A 17,271-nucleotide genomic window follows, 5' to 3' on the forward strand; every position below is an offset into this window, starting at 1 on the left:
CTTTCGGGAATTGCACCGAAACGCAAACGAGTTGACGCAAACGATTGATGAATAAACGAAAAACGTCAAAACAGTAATTATGTGATAATTATGTGTTAGACTTATGTGTTATGTGATAACATGGTTATAAACGTTAACTCAAGATGTAAACAAGTTAGTTAAGCTAGATAAGTAATACTTAGAAGTGGAGGGGCCAAAGTGTAACATGGTATTTTTATAAATAATAATAAACCCTAACTTATTATTATTATTCCCCACACAATCCCGATCGGAAACCCACCCCTGGCTCCTTGGCTGCCGTCACCTATACACACACATACAACCATCAATTTCAACTTTTGATTGAAGATTAAGGTGCTAGGAAGAACGCTAGAGAGAGTTTTTCTGTGACGCGCATCTTGGTGATTTAATTTGGGAATTTCTTCGCAAACAGTGAGTTTCACTTTCCCCTTTTAAACTTTTAAACGCTTTTCACTCGGGGGAGATAACATACTCCGAAAACGCATTTAAGATTTTGTTAATATAGATTATATATCACTTGTAAAGACTAAGTGGCAAACGCGTTAACTAAAGTCCTTCATAACATCGAGCCGGTTAATATTTGGATAATAGCGAGTCACTGTTGAGTAGTACTACTGGGTTTGACAAACCCCACCCAACGCTAAACTCGACTGGAGGTCGAGTGGGTGTAATCTTGGCTAAACACATACCATGGTCTGGATGACCTGGTGGCAAGGCAAATGATAAACAGTCAGCTTCGGTGTCGAACACTTAGTGATACTTGTTTTATAGGCTAGCTACCTATAGATATATAATTGACATAACATTATCTAGTAACGCATAACGCTGTAACGCAAAACGCTGTAACGCAAAACGCCTAACGCAAAACGCTGAACGCAAACGCTAAACGCTTTATTTTTATTTAAACTTGTGAACTCGCCAACCTTGTGTTGACACTTTTAGTATGTTATTCTCAGGTAGCCGAGGCGGGCGCGCGGTTTAGGAACATGCATTGCTTGAAACACTTTTAATTATGAAAAACTTATTTTAAACTACTATCATTGGGTTTTAAGTCGTCCTGCATGACGTAACATTGTTTGCTATGGTTTTACGCTTCCGCATTTAATTACTCGTAAACGTTTTCATGGTTTTGAAACTTTGTTTTTTGGTTTGATTATAACTAATGATTCCGATCCTGTTAGTTCACACCCTCTGACGGTAAAACTCCGTTAGTGGATTTTGAGGGTGTGACAGTCCGCCACCGATCAGGTTAGAAACCGAGTTCTCCACGCCGCCCTCTTGGCTTTGTGAACCTGTAGAGTCAAACAATGAGGTAAAAGTGTTATTAGATGGTGTCATAGTGTTGTCCTGCCCAGCATTGTGATTTGGTTGTCTCGGCCCAGACCCTACTGTTCCGTTGATCTACACTTCAGTCCAACCAGGTCTTGAGTTGGACTCCATATTTTGAATCTCTCCCCAGGCCCAACATCTTTTTTCATCAAAGACCACATCACAGGCTACTACAACCTTTTTCATAATAGGGTTGTACAGCCTATACGCCTTGCTTCCATCTTCAATACCGAAATACACCATCGGGACACTTCTATCACTTAGCTTTGTTAACTGGTTCGATAGTTTCTTTACACGAGCAACACAACCAAACACTTTCAAGTGATTAAGTGTTGGCTTGTTCCCTTTCCAGCCTTCATACGGTGTTTTATTGGCCACCGCCTTAGTCGTAATTCGGTTAAGCAAGTATACCGAATGTCGAACAGCTTCACTGCAAAACACATCTGGTACTTTCATCGTCTTCAAAAGTGATCTCGTCATCCCGAGAATTGTTCTATTACGGCGCTCCACTATCCCGTTCTGTTGTGGGGTGTAAGGAGCCGTTAATTGGCGCTTAATCCCTACATGTTGACAGAACTCGTTAAACTGATTAGAATTAAATTCTCCACCACGATCCGTTCGAAGTGTCTTCACGACATAGGGACCCTCCTTTTCAACCTGTACTTTGAACCTTTTGAACCACTCAAAGGCATCATCCTTATTCTTAATCAAATATACCCACATATACCGGCAGTAATCATCAACGAGTAAAAAGAAGTACCGATTGCCTCCGACGGTTTGTGGTGAAATCGGACCACAAAGGTCCGCATGAACGAGTTCCAGTGGTCTACTTGCTCTCCATTTTGATTCAATAGGAAATGATTGCCTCGCTTGTTTCGCCACCAAACAACCTTCACATACTTGTGTTGGGTGTGATATACAAGGCATATCATTCACCAAACCCTTCTTTACTATCGACTCTAGGACTGTAAAGTTTGCATGCCCCATACGTGCATGCCACACCCAAGCTTCTTCATCAGACACGGCTGCCAAACAAACAGGTTTGGAAATAGTGAGAGCTATTTTATACAACCTGTTTGCTGATCGTTGCACCTTCATGACGAGTCTTCCTTGCTCATCATACATCCTTAAATAGTCTTGGTGTAGCCTTACATCATACCCGTCTTCCGTCATTTGACCCAAACTCAGGATGTTATTATTCAAGGCTGGTACAAAGTACACGTTTGGTATCACCAGCTGGTCACCATTCTTGCCTTCAACGACAATTACACCTTTTCCTTTAATCTGAACCTTCGACCCGTCACCGAAACGCACCTGACCTGTTACACTTTCATCCAATTCAGAAAATGATTCCTTGATGCCAGTCATGTGATTGCTGGCTCCATTGTCCAAGTACCACATATCTCTGTTTCCCCTTATTCCGGTCTCGTCTTGACCCAGAATCACCTGATTCTCATTCAACATCACCATCATCGGTGTTTCTTCTCCAAGGACCGTTAAGTAAAGAGCGGGTTCTTCTTCTTGCGCTTGTGTCAAATTGGCTGCCTCATCGGGTTTCTTTCCTTCTTCACACTCTGAGGCGTAATGACCTAGCTGCTCACACTTAAAACATTACACATGTTTTTTGTCTTTGGCTTTATGACTTGAATTGCCCCTCTCCTCTTGTGGACCGCCACCCCAGCGACCACCTCTGCCACGACAGTACCCACGACCTCGTGACCCACATCGTCCCCCTCTTTCACCAAATAAACCTCGACCATGACCACCATGCGAATTACCTCTACTTGTACTTCTTTGGCTTCCTTGGCTATCAGTTTTTGAGAACATCAAAGTATTCTCCCCGGTTGTATTTCCCTTTTTGAGTCTCAACCGATCTTCGTAGGCCTTTAACCGACCAACAGCCTCCTCAAACGGCATGTCATCTACATCCGTTGTCTGCTCAATCGAAGCCACCAGTTGAATAAACTTCTCAGGGACTGAGTCTAGTAACTTTCTCACCAGGATCCCGTCTTCAAGAGTGGCCCCAAGGCTGCTGTACTTCGACATCATCCCGCTTAATTTTCCAGAGAACTCATCAACCGACTCGTCATCTTTCATCTTAAGTGCCTCAAACTCACTTTTGAGGGTGTTTAGGCGTGCCTTCTGCACATGGTCGGCACCGACGTACCGTATTTTCAATGATTCCTAAATCTCCTTCGCCGTTTTCTTCTTTGCTACTTGCAATAAAACGTCTTCCGGGATCGCTTGAAAGATGAATGCACGAGCCGTCTTGTTCATCTTCTCATCTTGCACCGCTCCTGTTGTTGGTTCAATCGAATCCCACAACCCTTGAGCGTCCATCACTGCTTCCATTTTGATCGCCCATGTTGTGTAGTTCGTTGGGGTTAAGGTCGGGATTTGGAGGGATACGGTACCAGTTTCTTTTGGGGCTGAAGTGTTTTTGAAAATTGACATTGTATGGAATTTAGGGTATTTTGGCATGTAAGATTTGGAGTTGGATTTGAACTCGGGCTCTGATACCAAGTGTTGGTAAAATCAGAGATGGTGATAGAGAACAACAAAGGTTTGGGACAATTTTCTGGTTTATTATCAAACTGAAATGAACGATTACACTAGAATGAAAATTGCTGAATTGAAAGTACTTAAAACAAATGAAATCCTAAACTATTTATAAAGGAAATCAAACGTAGCCTCCAAGTGACATGATCCCATGTTCTCCACATACTCCATGTTGTTTATTAACTGAAATACACCCCACGTGCATATCCTTAATACTCGGTCAAACTTGAACTGAGTCAACAGTGAACTAACAGTAACCAGCTGTCGCTCCCCAAGATGGAGATACTTGTGGACCAATTTAAAGAAACTCAACTTTGATTACAAAGGACCTTTCGAAAGGACGAACACATATTACTCGGAGTTAAAGAAGTACGGCGGCCAGGTCAACACTGTCCTCCGAAGTTATAATCACCCGACAGTTCATTTCTTTTGGATCCATTTCTTTTCGACCAGTTTGATAGAATCATTGACCAGTGGCTCTACTTTGAATTAAAAAGGGAAGTAGAGATTCTGGAACTGGATTTTGAGACAACCGACAATAATCATCATATGCATCTAGCTATGATTGATTGATTTCCCTTCCAGGCTACAAGAAAGGAACTCATCCTACCTATTCGATTTTCCATATTCAGATATGGTGTATTTAAAGAAACTTCACTTAAATAACGTTAACGTGAAGGAATCAGGTCTTGAGGAGTTGTTAACACATTCTCCATTTCTTGAGACGATTTCCATTCATGGGTCTGGACACCTGACTAATATCCATGTTGTTGGTGGACGACATGCAAACCTGAAACATTTTGAAATCGTGGAATGTCCGTATGTGGTATGTATTTATTTATCTAATTTTAACCTGGAATCATTCGCCTACATGGGTGGACCTATACATTTGTATCTCACTCGTCTTCCAAACTTTAAAAATGCTGTTATAGGTCAAGGACTAATTGTGAGGTTGAAAGTAATCTGTTCAGCCAGATAATATGCTGTGCATCATCTCAGGCTCTTTCCTTCTCGGTTACCCCACATCCCCACTCAAATAATATCCGTCTTTAAAACAACGTTCAGTCTCCTCTCTCCTCCTTCCACTCCCTAACTCTTATCCATCTCAATGTTCAAGATCGTGCATCAACAAAAGAATAAGGTGTTTGTGATAATATTCATTAAAACACCACAAATTTATAGAGAAGTGTTTTGCGAACGTCAGGAAAACAGAGCTCAATTTCAAGTACATTCTATAAAATCAGTTTGAAAATGAGTCCTAGATCACTACCTAATTAAGAGCTGACAGGACATATATACGAACATCAACATTATAGTGGTTGCATCTACTTCTCCCTTTATTAACCCCCCCCCCCCCCCCCAATGAGTGAAGAAGGCGTAAACATGCTCAAAACAAGGAAAATTATTCATTTAACCTTCCTAATTTCAAGCAATTGAAACTTCTTAATTACTTGATTATGCTTAGTGACTTACCAATTGATTTTCTTTTCCCATTCAACTTCTTCAATTCGATCATAATGTTTACGGCCATCCTTTCTTGAGTAATACAATCTATATATGCATCTTTAGATAATTCTACTCAGCCAAGATACTTGACTCATATTCTTGCTGGGAGACTAGATCATGACTCAAAACACTATGAATTCATAGAATGTCCATTTGTGGTTAATATTGATATATTATGTTTTGATACCGGTTAGTTCACCTAAATGGGCTAAACAGATTGCGTATCACTCACTCGTCTACCGCATCATAAAAACATCTTGAGTCAAGGACTTGTGCGGTTAAATAATAAAATGTTTCACCATGTATCTTCCCACTTGAAGTCATATGATATCGACACCAAATGTCTCGTACAGAACCACTGAACGCGCGCGCATAAAATTGTAATGTCATCTGGCTAAAATTATAAATGTATATAGTCATTGTCTATGATTCATTTATATCTTAAATTTGTACAAAATTCTATATTGAAGCTTTGGATGCAGTTAGTGGACCCAAAATGTAAAGAAATAAAGGCCCAGTTGCAAATTAAAGGGCCATGAATAAAAATATACAACATAAATTCATTTGGAAAATATCCCAAAAGTACTAGCTGGGATATATATATAAGACCACCGCTTAATTAGGGTTGAAAATATCTTATATTCTTCTTCGACCGTTACAGCACTACAATGAAAAACCAAAGGCTTCGATCTGCTAAAAACAAGGTGATTCATTTCTTCATCATTTATGGGTCTTGATTAATCATTGATTGATTTTTATAGCTTAAGTGTGTCTTTCCTCCAAATCATTTCCATCCTTAAAGTTAATTAAGTGTAGTAATTAGCTCTCAATAAAATCAGATGCGTTATTATATCTTGATCAACGTTTTATGGATACAGCTAATTAAAATTTGTATGCTGAGCAATTTTATGTTTGTTTTAGGGTTTCCGATTATAGAAGCTTTTACGTATGCTTCTAGCTACTTCGGGCCGTTTTTTTCTATTATATTTCTATTTATGTTTTAATCAGTAGCGTTGTTCTAGGGACTCACTTTACGGTTTTTGTTTGATTAAGAAAAAGGGTTTCAACTATTTAATTGAAAATCCCGTGTTTACTGAACAAATTGTGTTTATTAAGTTTTTTTATTGTTAAGGTTATTGATGTGTTTCGTTTTTCGTAGGAGGTTGACGTGGAATCAAATTCGGATGATTTTTTCAAAAATATGCCAGTTGAAATCATTCTTTTGATTCTGAGTCTTTTACCAATAAAGGACGCTGTTGTAACAAGCAGTCTGTCCAAAAAATGGAGGTTCATGTGGGGTAAATTAGTTAAACTGAACTTTGATGGCATAACTGATAACTTTGATGAGATAAAAAAGAACAGAGGGGATTTTTACATATTGCAGCAAAGGTACTTGGACCAGGTGAACGGTGTCATCAGCACCTACAACCACCCAACGGTTCAAGAATTCCGGGTTCATTTTGATCTGAAAAGTTTTCATCAAAGACTTATTGATAGCTGGCTCGACTTTGCGGTAAAGAAGAATGTTGAGATTATTGATCTGAATTTTGTAGACGACAGTGGTTGTCGGTATTTTTGTGCACGCAGCCGCAAGTACAGTTTCCCTTCTAGATTGTCCCATAGAAACACAGGACCCCTTTTTAAATGGCCGTCGTCAAGGGCTACATGTGTGGAGATGGTGTCTCTAAAACAACTCTTTTTGAATAATGTTTTAGTGACGGATGAAATTTTTCAAGAGTTTTTAACAAATTCTCCCTCTCTAGAGACGTTATCCATTCATGGCTCCGGACAGTACTTGATCAACATTCGTGTTAGTGGACCAATTAACTTAAAACACTTTGAGATACATCGATGTAAATCTCTGGAATCCATTCATTTGTCTGATATTGATCTTGTATCATTTGAATACAAGGGTGGACAAGTAGATTTAAAGCTAGCCAATCTTCCAAACCTTAGCAAACTTTTATGTGAAGGGAATGCGGGGTCTGAAAATAAAACGCTCCTGCAGATATCATCATGTGCTTTGTCTCTGCAGGATTTTACTTTCCTTGTATATCGTCCCCAGGTTCTAAATTTATCTGAAATATGTTTATAATCATTAATAGATGATAGATATTTTGTGAAACTTTTTCTTGTTGTGGCAGAGAATGTTTAAGCTTGACTCCCTACCGATGTTCCCAAATGTAAAGAAACTGACGCTGACATTCGGAGCTTTTGAAGATGTTTGTTTACTAGAGTTTTTTAAAATAGCAAAAGCTTGTCCAAGTTTGGAAAGTCTTACAATTAAGGTACATATGTTAAGTCCAGTTAAGAAGTTAATTTAATGACATAAACACTATTTCCATAATGGTCTCACCGAAATGGATAACATGTTATTCTTTTTTCTGCAGCTGCTTGGGTATACATCGATCTACAGGAGGAGGAAAGGAATGAATGTTGCTACCAATTACCGTCTTGAGCACCTCAAGCTTTTCCAAATCTTGGGGTATCAAGGCCGAGTAAGCGACCTCGAACTTGCTGCTTACGTGATAGATAATGCTGCTGTACTCCAGAAAATTGTTGTAGATCCTCGGTTCCAGGAGTCGACCTTCTGTTCATCTTATCTGAGCTTAGAGGACGAGGAGTGTGCTCGATCTTCTGCAAAGAGGCAGCTCATACCAAGGACACCTCCAAGTGTCAGTCTGGTCATACTTTGAAAATGACGAGCAAAAGGAAAACAGGTTTTGTAATTTGTCAAGTGTTAGAAACATCTTTATATCTACTGTGATATGATAGTCATGAAACTGCCTCTTTTCTATTTGTAATAGGTTGATGAGTTAGTTGTTGTACTGGTTAACTCTCTTCGTTCTGTTGGCTTATTATAGCAAAATTTGCATTCATAGATAACAAAGTTGGAATCATTTCAATCTGAAAGTGAATCTATTGTTTCAGCTTTATCATACTTGCCAGAAGTGACATCAAGTCATCAATTGTTCAAAATCATATTCATCAGAAATCTGAGTTTAAGTCACATAAAAATTTTAACTTTCCAAGCAAAATTAGAAGCCCGGAACACAACCATAGGACACCATTCTGTACGCATAGTTATTAAAAGCCCTCGCCTCTTGCGCCTAGGCCCATTTTCCAGGCCAGACCCAATATATGCGCTTCTAGTTCCTAGGCCCTCGCTTGTTGAAGGTGACAACACCTCTACTGGCATTGATGACGGATCAAGAACAATAGTCATTTGAACGTACGTTTACTATGTATTACTTTTTGACCTTTTGGTTTCTATATGTTTTGAACATTTTGGTACTTTACTTTGAACAATTTGTTATTCAAGTTTTGGAATTACATTTGAATCTCGACTCTTTTAAAGCTTTTGGTACTAATAGCCTTTGTTTATTATATATGAAGAATAGTATTATTTTTCTAATACATAATATATTTATTTTTTTTATTTAAGTGCGTTTTTTTTGTCTTAGGCCCTTGCTTATTTTGCGTCTCGCGCCTAGGCCCCAGGCGAGGCCTATGCGCCTTAAGTGCGCCTAGCGCCTTTGATAACTATGCCTGTACGTAAAAAATATTATTAGAAATATGTACCCAAAATTACTTGAGTGCCTGAAAATCTCAACAACTTAATTATCAGGACCAGCATGTGCAGCAAATATGGTACTGCACGTCACTAGAAGCACAAGCCTACTCGGAAACTATGAAGAAAATTTGATTAGATGGGTAACATTTGGGAATGGGTGGTAAGGTAAAACTATAGGACATGGTAGTGTAACAAATGGCCAAATAACAATTGAAATTGTTGCACACATAGAAGGGATGAAATATAACCTTCTCAAATGCGGGCAATCTGTGATAAAGAACTCAAGTTTGTGTTAATACCTAATGCTTGTCAATTGTAGGATTAAAGATGGAAAATTTTATCTAACTAGTAAATAGGGTAAAGGGGGCAATTTACTATGTAGATTTCAATCCAATACGGCTTCAAATCAATTATGCTTAATCGATGTTTTTGAAACAAATAAAAGCTGGTTATGGCACAAAAGTTGGCTTATCTAAAGTTTAGAATAATAACTCGACTGGCAAAAATAAATCTGGAAAGAAGATTTCCTAACCAACTTTGTATGCCTAAAACGACAAACTTCATACTGCTTGTTAAATGGTAAAATCGAAAGGTCATCTCACAAACCCATTGTTGTATCTTGAAGCTCTCAACCTCTAGATCTACTACACTTGGATCTATACGTACAGTCCACTAAGCATAAAAAGTATGACGTACACTTTTATGATTGTTGATGATTTTTCCAGATACACGGTAGAGTTCTTACTTCTTAGGAGAGAAAGGTGAAACACCAGAGAAGTTAATCGATTTTAGTAAATGAATCCTAAAAAATGCCAAAATTGAATTATTTTTTTAACGACTTTTCTGCCACAAGAACTCCACAACAAAATGGAGCAGATACTGTCAACAAGAAGGCATAGGCTTTGATGAATTGGTAGCTAGACCAGAAGCTGTAAGAAGTTTTTTCTCGCTTAATTATTTTACGAAAAATTTACAGGAAATCAAATGGATGTAAAAACAAAATTGAAATGGGGAAATACACCAAGAATTTTATTTTGCACAACCACAGGGTTTGACGTTAACCCTTGACAAGTGTGGACATATCACCTGATCGGTTTGACGTTAACCCTTGAAGAGTGTGGACAATGGTCTACAAGTCGGCGTTAGGAAAACAAGAATTGTATTACTCACCCAAAGGTGATCGCCAAATAATCGGATGGGGACTAGGATTCATTGAGGTCGTATGGGTAATTGAAACACCACCAAAGAAGCCTTTGTGAGAAAGATGATAATCACATAGCCAATAGGTCTGAGGCAAAATGACAAGCATACTTATCTTTCCTTGGTCAGAAAAAACACGGCATTCATACGTGAGGGACCGTATGACTCTACATTCTACTCTCCTTAAAGTTGTGTTCTGAGTTTAATTAAAAGAAAGAAAAAAAACAAAGGGAAAGAGAATTAATTAAAGAGGGAAAAGAAATAGAGAGAAAGATAAAAATTTAATTGACTACCGCTTTCTCGGGTTCGTAGTAAATGGAAAGAAAAGGTAAGATTTTAAAACTTTTCTTTCCAAATCTTCCCAATTTGATAGGATTTGGAATAAAGGAAGTAAACATATATTTAATTTCCTTCTATATATTTATATTATTTTCTCTTAATTTCTTTCCTTTAATAAACTGTGAACACAATTTTTTTTGTCCCTCCAATTCCTTTCTTTTCTTTGGTAAAACGAAACTCAGGAACACATTTGGTAAATTTATTATTCAAAATTACTGAAGCTGGATAAACAAAAGTTCTCACAGCTATAGGTAGTAAATTTAATAACAAATACTTTGATCAATTTGCATTATCTTGAACCAAACTAAATTAAAATTGTAGAGGATTAATTAATGGACCCAAAATATGAAGAAATCAAGGCCCAGATATACATTGGAAATCCAGAAATTAATCCATTTACATTTACCCTAAATTTTCGTGAAGAGCTGAAGTCAAACACCTGGTTTTGCTGCTGTCGGCATTTTCTGCTTCCACCACAATGAAGAACCAAAGGCTTAAAAGTGCTCAAAACAAGGTGAATTCTATCTTCATTTCATCCGATCTGAACTTGTTAATTGCCAATTAATAATTTGCTTTTAGTTGCTACATTTACCCTTATAATTTGCTACATTTTTCTTCATGAGATTCGACGTTTGATCTAGGGTTTTACTGTTTTTCTTGGTTTCATTGGTGTAGTTGTTGACCTATATATGTTTAGACTTTACACCTAAAACGATTTTGCTAACTGATGATTGAATGTTTAGATAATTAACTAATAATTGTGATTTTGTGAAGAGGGCTCGTCAAAGAACAAATTCAGAAGATTTCATCACTGGAATGCCGAATGAGATCCTTATTCTGGTGTTGTCTCTACTGTCGATAAAGGATGCGGTGGTAACAAGCAGTGTCTCCAAAAGATTTAGATTCATGTGGAAATATTTACAGCAACTCAACTTTGATTTCAGCGGACCTTTTGAAATTACAACAAAGAGTCACGAATTATATTATTCAGAGCGCGAGAAGTACTACCAACAGGTGAACTCTGTCATCCGAAGTTATAATCACTCGAAGGTTCATTTCTTCCGGATCAATTTCCATTTGGACGCTCTAGAATGTGTCATTGACGACTGGCTCGAGTTTGCAGCAAATAGGAAAGTAGAGATTCTGGAACTGGATTTGGAGACAACCGACAAGCATCATCATGTTTCTTGGAACTATAATTTACCTATAAGATTTAACAGGATGTCAATAGGAACAGGCCAATTACCGTACTCAGATTTTGTGCATCTAAAGACACTTTACTTGAAAAATGTTAACATTAATGAATTAGCTCTTTCGATGTTTTTAGAAATTTCTAAACATCTTGAGACGCTCTCCATCCATAGGTCTGGAAACTTGACTAATATTAGTGTTCGTGGACGAGAACTTAACTTGAAACATTTTGAAATCGTGGAATGTCCGAGTGTGGCATCTATTTATTTATCTGATTTTAATCTGGAATCATTCACCTACATGGGCGGACCAATAGGTTTTACTCTCACTGGTCTTCCAAACCTTAAAAATGTTGTTATGAGTCAGGGACTTGTGGCCTTGAATAGTAACGTGTTCAGGCGGATATCATCTTGTGCATCATCGCTCCAGGCTCTTTCCTTGAAGATATTTCATCCCATGGTTAGTACTTCGTCTCTATGTAATTTTCTTATAACCTTTATCACAAATTTCCTCTAAGTTTAACTTGTTCTTTTCGCAGGTACTTTCAAAGCTTGGTTCTGTTTGTCAACTACCGAATGTAAAGAAATTGACGCTCGCAGTTGTTGCCCAGAAAGATGATTATCTACTTGAGTTTGCTCCTATACTCAATGTGTTTCCAAATCTTGAGACATTTATAATAGAGGTATTTACGCTATGTCCAGTTAATGACTTACTATAACAGCACTATAATATTAATTTGCAAAAAACGGAATTTTGTTATAATTAATACCATGCCCTAAGGATTAAACGGGCAGAGCCGCTCAACTCACTTACAACACTACCATTCGTGTCTTGCATATTCAGTTTTTGGGTTTTGTTTATCTTCCCTGACTATAAGCAGTAAGGATAATTGTTAATAGAAAAATGTAATACCTTTTTGCAGTTGCTTTCGTCTTCACCTATCAAAAAGAGAAGGAAACCAATCCGTATTGCTGCCGATCACCCCCATGAACACCTCAAGATATTCAAAATTCTGGGTTATTATGGTCGGATCAGCGATGTCGAACTTGCTGCATACATCATAGACAATGGTAATGCACTTAAGAAGATCGTGATTGATCCTCGCTGTCAGGTCCTGAAGGGATTCAAAGCTGCCAAGAAGTTCAAGAAGAACGAGGAAGCAGCTCGGTCTTCGGCTCAGCGCCAGCTCCCACCATTGTTGCCTCCTGGTGTGGAGTTGGTTATTCTATGATGCACATTAGGAACCCTGGTATGGTGAAAGTGGTGAACTGTAAGAGTAAGTTTATATAGTTGAATTGGAGAGCAAGTGTTGTTAATTATGTATACATGGCAATAGGCTGTGTGATGTTTATTGGGTGCCTGACTTCTTCGGCGTTTGATATGTTTTACCTATTTACTTATATTTAGCTTTGTAATAGACTCGCTTATTGTTGTTATGTTCTTGATTGAAATTATCTGTCCTTAGATAATCTTTTGCATGCTGCTATTAATCACTATCTGGATTACATGTAGCGTTTTGCGTAGAACAACCAATTGAGTTAGTTGCATGGGTGTGCTTGGGGAGATTATGCGAATTACGGATGCATACTAATGCAGTTGGGTATATGGATGTTATTGATTGTTAGGGTCATGATATAAGCTTTCCTTGAGACTTGTTATCGTTAAATTATCTATGGCAATCGAAATACTTCTGATGAATAAGGTAACTATTGAAAGGAACTTGGGTATCTCAAGGAAAGTATTATTTAGATTTAGTAAATGATGTTGTTTGGTTGAATACTTGAATCAAAGACTTGTGAGAACCCATGATACCATATTCATTATTAGAAATCGCTTTGAATTATCACATATTGTATGATTGATCAATCTTGTTGTGTGTCGTACGTGAATATACAAGGAAAGAAGGATATATAGAGAGAGTATATATACAGTGAAGTTAACGGAACCCCTAATGGCCGTTAAGAGTTACACAATGAAGGTCTGTTAAAACAGGCATATCCTAATCCTAAATAAATATAACTAAAACTAATATCTAGCTTAATCAATAATACTTGATGATAGCAACGAGGCCCACGTTTATTTTATTTCTAATCACACCGCGTTGCTTCCTGTTTATTTTCCTTATAGTTACTATTCCATGTTGAGTTATTATGATTCCAGTTAATTAGTCCCACATAATTAGAGGGCCCTTAAGCCAGATAGGATAGACTCCAAGCTTCTGCTTGAGATTATTGAAGATTCCTATCAGTAATGCTTTATTAAATTTGTCAGCCACTTTATCCTTAATTAGTTCCGCTAGACCATATATTAACATCACCATTTTTTACAAGTTCACGAATGGAATGAAACTTGATTCTAATATGTTTCTTAGCATGAAAGAGGGTCCTTTGCCGATGCAATTGCTGACTTGCAATCCCAATATATAAGTGCAGGTTCATGTGGTGTTGTAGTTCTTGTATGATTCCTTGTAAAGCGTATTTTAATTTGCGATAAGTTGAGACATTTACTACGCAAACTAATTAACGCGTATTCAAATCTGGATACAATAATAATTGAGGTACTTACACTAAGTCTGGTTAATCTTAAACTATCCACATTGTAACTTGTGGCATAAATAGCCTAATGAAAAATCTTGCTTTATTTTTGGAGATGCTATGGATTTCACGAATAAAGAAATAGGAAATTGATGCATGAATTATTACTGGTCACCCCTTAAGTACCTTAAGATTTGCCAAAGATTCGATTCAGCGATCTTAAACTTGCTATGCAAATGATAACAAAGTTTCATAATATAAAAGTAAACAGATTACTAATTCAAGGATCTATATGTTGGGGATTCGTAAATTACAACGCTTGGATAGTATGAGACTCATGAAACACTTTCAAATCGATATGATTTTGTGGTTCCAGAATTTTCCAGTCATATTTAACTTCCATAATAATATACTCGATAATTAAAACTCCCAAATCACTATCTAGTGTTTCATTTATTTTCGTTCCCGCAATTATTCTTTATTAGGAGCACTCAGAAAGTCAAAAATCTAGAAATCTGACAATAATTTCTTATGTGTTTCATGTGAACTTTGAGAACCAGAGAACGTGATAAATGACCAAGAAATCGTATTTTCATGGTTAGGACCAGAAAGTACTTGCAGCGAATAATAATTTGAAATCCAAAATTAACTTAAATTTGCGCCAAATTTTAATTACGGATTTCACATGTTATAAATCCGGAATTACAGTTCTAGTGAATTTTAATGAAGCAACTATGGTGTATGCCCCTTGGACCCGCTAGAAGCTGCCGCCCCTTGCACTTGCTTCCAAGGGCATTGCCCGGGTGTTTCCCCCTTTGATCCCCAATTGCTTTGGAGCAATGCCCCTAAGAACCAACACTAGTAGAAAAAATGCCTTTAATGACACGCGCACTATGACACGCGTTGATTTATGACTTGCAAATGTGTGTGTCATTAAAAAAATGTCGTATTTTTTAAAATTTAAAAGATTTATGACACTTATTTTTGTGTGTCATTTATTAAGTGTCATGATTTAAAAAAAAGGAAAATGCGTGTCGTCTTGCATTCCAAATGAAAAATTGAAAACCCGCCCAAAATACTTCTTAAAACCTCTCAAAATCACTTCCAAGTTATATCCACTAGCCAGGTATACAAACAAGATGCTTAGGGTTTCTCAGCACCAAATCAGGCCATCTTCTCCATGAGTACCACCTTCTCGAAGCTAGGGTTTCATAATCCGCCCAAGTTCAGTCGCCATTTTAGTTTCCAGTATTGACCTCGAGGTGAACCGCCCAAGTTCAACCACCTCCTTTATTCTCGCTCCAATATTGACCTCGAGGTGAACTTCGTTCTCTATACCATATGAATATTTATCTTATTATTTTGATTTTGTGTTAGTTTGTGATTGTTATGTTAACTTAGTGTTACAAGCCCTAATTTTGGCGAATCAATGAAATAGGCGTAACTAAGGGTTTTATGTTCAGTTATGTAGTTTGTTTATGTTAAATTTTCAATTGATTGTGCATTAGTTTGTGATTGTAGTGTAGACATACAGTTACAGGCCCTAGTTTTGAGGAAATTGAAATCTGTTTTGAGGAAAATGTATGAAACAGGTATAAGAGAAAGAGTAGGGGATGTAAACGAGCCGAGCCGCTCGGCTCGCTTTAGGGATGGCAATGGGTCGGGTTTGGGACAGGTTTAGGTATTCCCAAACCCATACCCGATTGTTAAATCCCGTCCCAAACCTGTTTGGTATTTTTCGGGTAATTACCTGTTGGGTATCTGGTAAACCGACGGGTTCCGGGTATCTATTGGGTTTGAGATAATATAACAAATCAAACAATTAATCATTTGAATTAGTTAGAAACTGAAGAAGTGAAAGTATTAATTTTGTGAAAAGGGACCGGAAGAATGCGAGCAGTTGCAGCAAAGGGACTTGCTGTTTGTATACTTTGTAGTTTGTACATAGGGATTATTGGTTTAAATTTGATATTGAAAAAAGTTAAAATTAATTAAAAACAAATGAAAAGCATAAATGATATACTTAGAAACTAAAAAGTCAAATCTGATGGATTAGTTCGAGAACTGTTATTGAATATAACAAGTTAAGTATTCTAATATTACAATTTATAACGTTTTGATGGACTAGGCCAGTTTTGACTTGTGAAAGCTAAAGAACTTTTTTTCTAAAGCTCCGGCTAGGCTCGTTAGTTGTTTTTTCAAGCTCGAGCTCGGCTCACAGATTATTTATTATTTAATTTATAGATGTTTTTAATTATTTTTATGTAGTTTTGGGGAAAATCTTAAAACGATCCTAAGCTCGGCCCAAGCTTGTGTAGTATCTTTGACTAGATATGATATGATATGTTGATGCAACAAATAGGATATAACATGGTCTTAAATCAACAGATAATATTTAGCTGTTATGTAATCATATTAACCAAATCATGTTATGTCATGTTACATTAACACATTGCTAGCTCTTAGCTCTTTACTCTTTCCACATGTTAAAGCAGTTTTAGTTTTAGATTTAGTTTTACCCTTTCTGCAACATGCAGTAACAACTGTCTTAAATGTCTTAATATTTGGTGCAAAATGAAGTTCTTTTATGCTTAAATTAATTCGTGGCTAATATATTGCCTGTGTCGTGTCACCTAATACAACACATTTTTTCTAAATTGCATTTGAACATGGTTTTGTTTATGCGTACGCTTAAATTAATCCATGACTAATATTTATCTGTTTCTTAGCACCTAATATAACACCTATTCTGAATTGCATTTGAATTTGGTTTTGTTTATGCGGACAAAACCAAACAAGTCTTGTTAATAATACCATTAGCAGGTATGTGGCGCCTTTGTAGGGAGTCATATCCATGAATGAGAACACAATGGCTTCGGCGCTAATTCAGGTACCACGCCATATTCATATACCTTATATCTTTTGTTTTTATTAGTTGCTAAATGATGCATATTTTAATCGTTCAGGGTCTGGTCAACCAGGTAAGGTTCTGAAACCATTAAGTTATGTGTTAAACAG

General features: G+C 37.2%; 2 protein-coding genes across 2 annotated transcripts; both read left to right on the forward strand.

Moving 5' to 3' along the window:
* Nucleotides 1–6,557: 6,557 nt before the first annotated feature.
* LOC143626152 (F-box protein At5g03100-like) lies at nt 6,558–8,493 on the forward strand. The gene is made up of 3 exons (XM_077096316.1): nt 6,558–7,480; nt 7,560–7,703; nt 7,806–8,493. The coding sequence occupies exons 1-3, from the start codon at nt 6,617–6,619 to the stop codon at nt 8,109–8,111; spliced, it is 1,314 nt and encodes a 437-aa protein (XP_076952431.1). The 5' UTR covers nt 6,558–6,616; the 3' UTR covers nt 8,112–8,493.
* Nucleotides 8,494–10,019: 1,526 nt separating this feature from the next.
* On the forward strand, nt 10,020–14,606 carry LOC143625237 (putative F-box/FBD/LRR-repeat protein At4g13965). The gene is made up of 2 exons (XM_077095646.1): nt 10,020–12,230; nt 12,619–14,606. The coding sequence occupies exons 1-2, from the start codon at nt 11,345–11,347 to the stop codon at nt 12,948–12,950; spliced, it is 1,218 nt and encodes a 405-aa protein (XP_076951761.1). The 5' UTR covers nt 10,020–11,344; the 3' UTR covers nt 12,951–14,606.
* Nucleotides 14,607–17,271: the final 2,665 nt, after the last annotated feature.

This window comes from Bidens hawaiensis, unplaced genomic scaffold, assembly GCF_021521415.1.
Source record: "Bidens hawaiensis isolate Kalapana, Puna unplaced genomic scaffold, B.hawaiensis_p1.1 tig00000458_1, whole genome shotgun sequence".
Taxonomy (NCBI): domain Eukaryota; kingdom Viridiplantae; phylum Streptophyta; class Magnoliopsida; order Asterales; family Asteraceae; genus Bidens; species Bidens hawaiensis.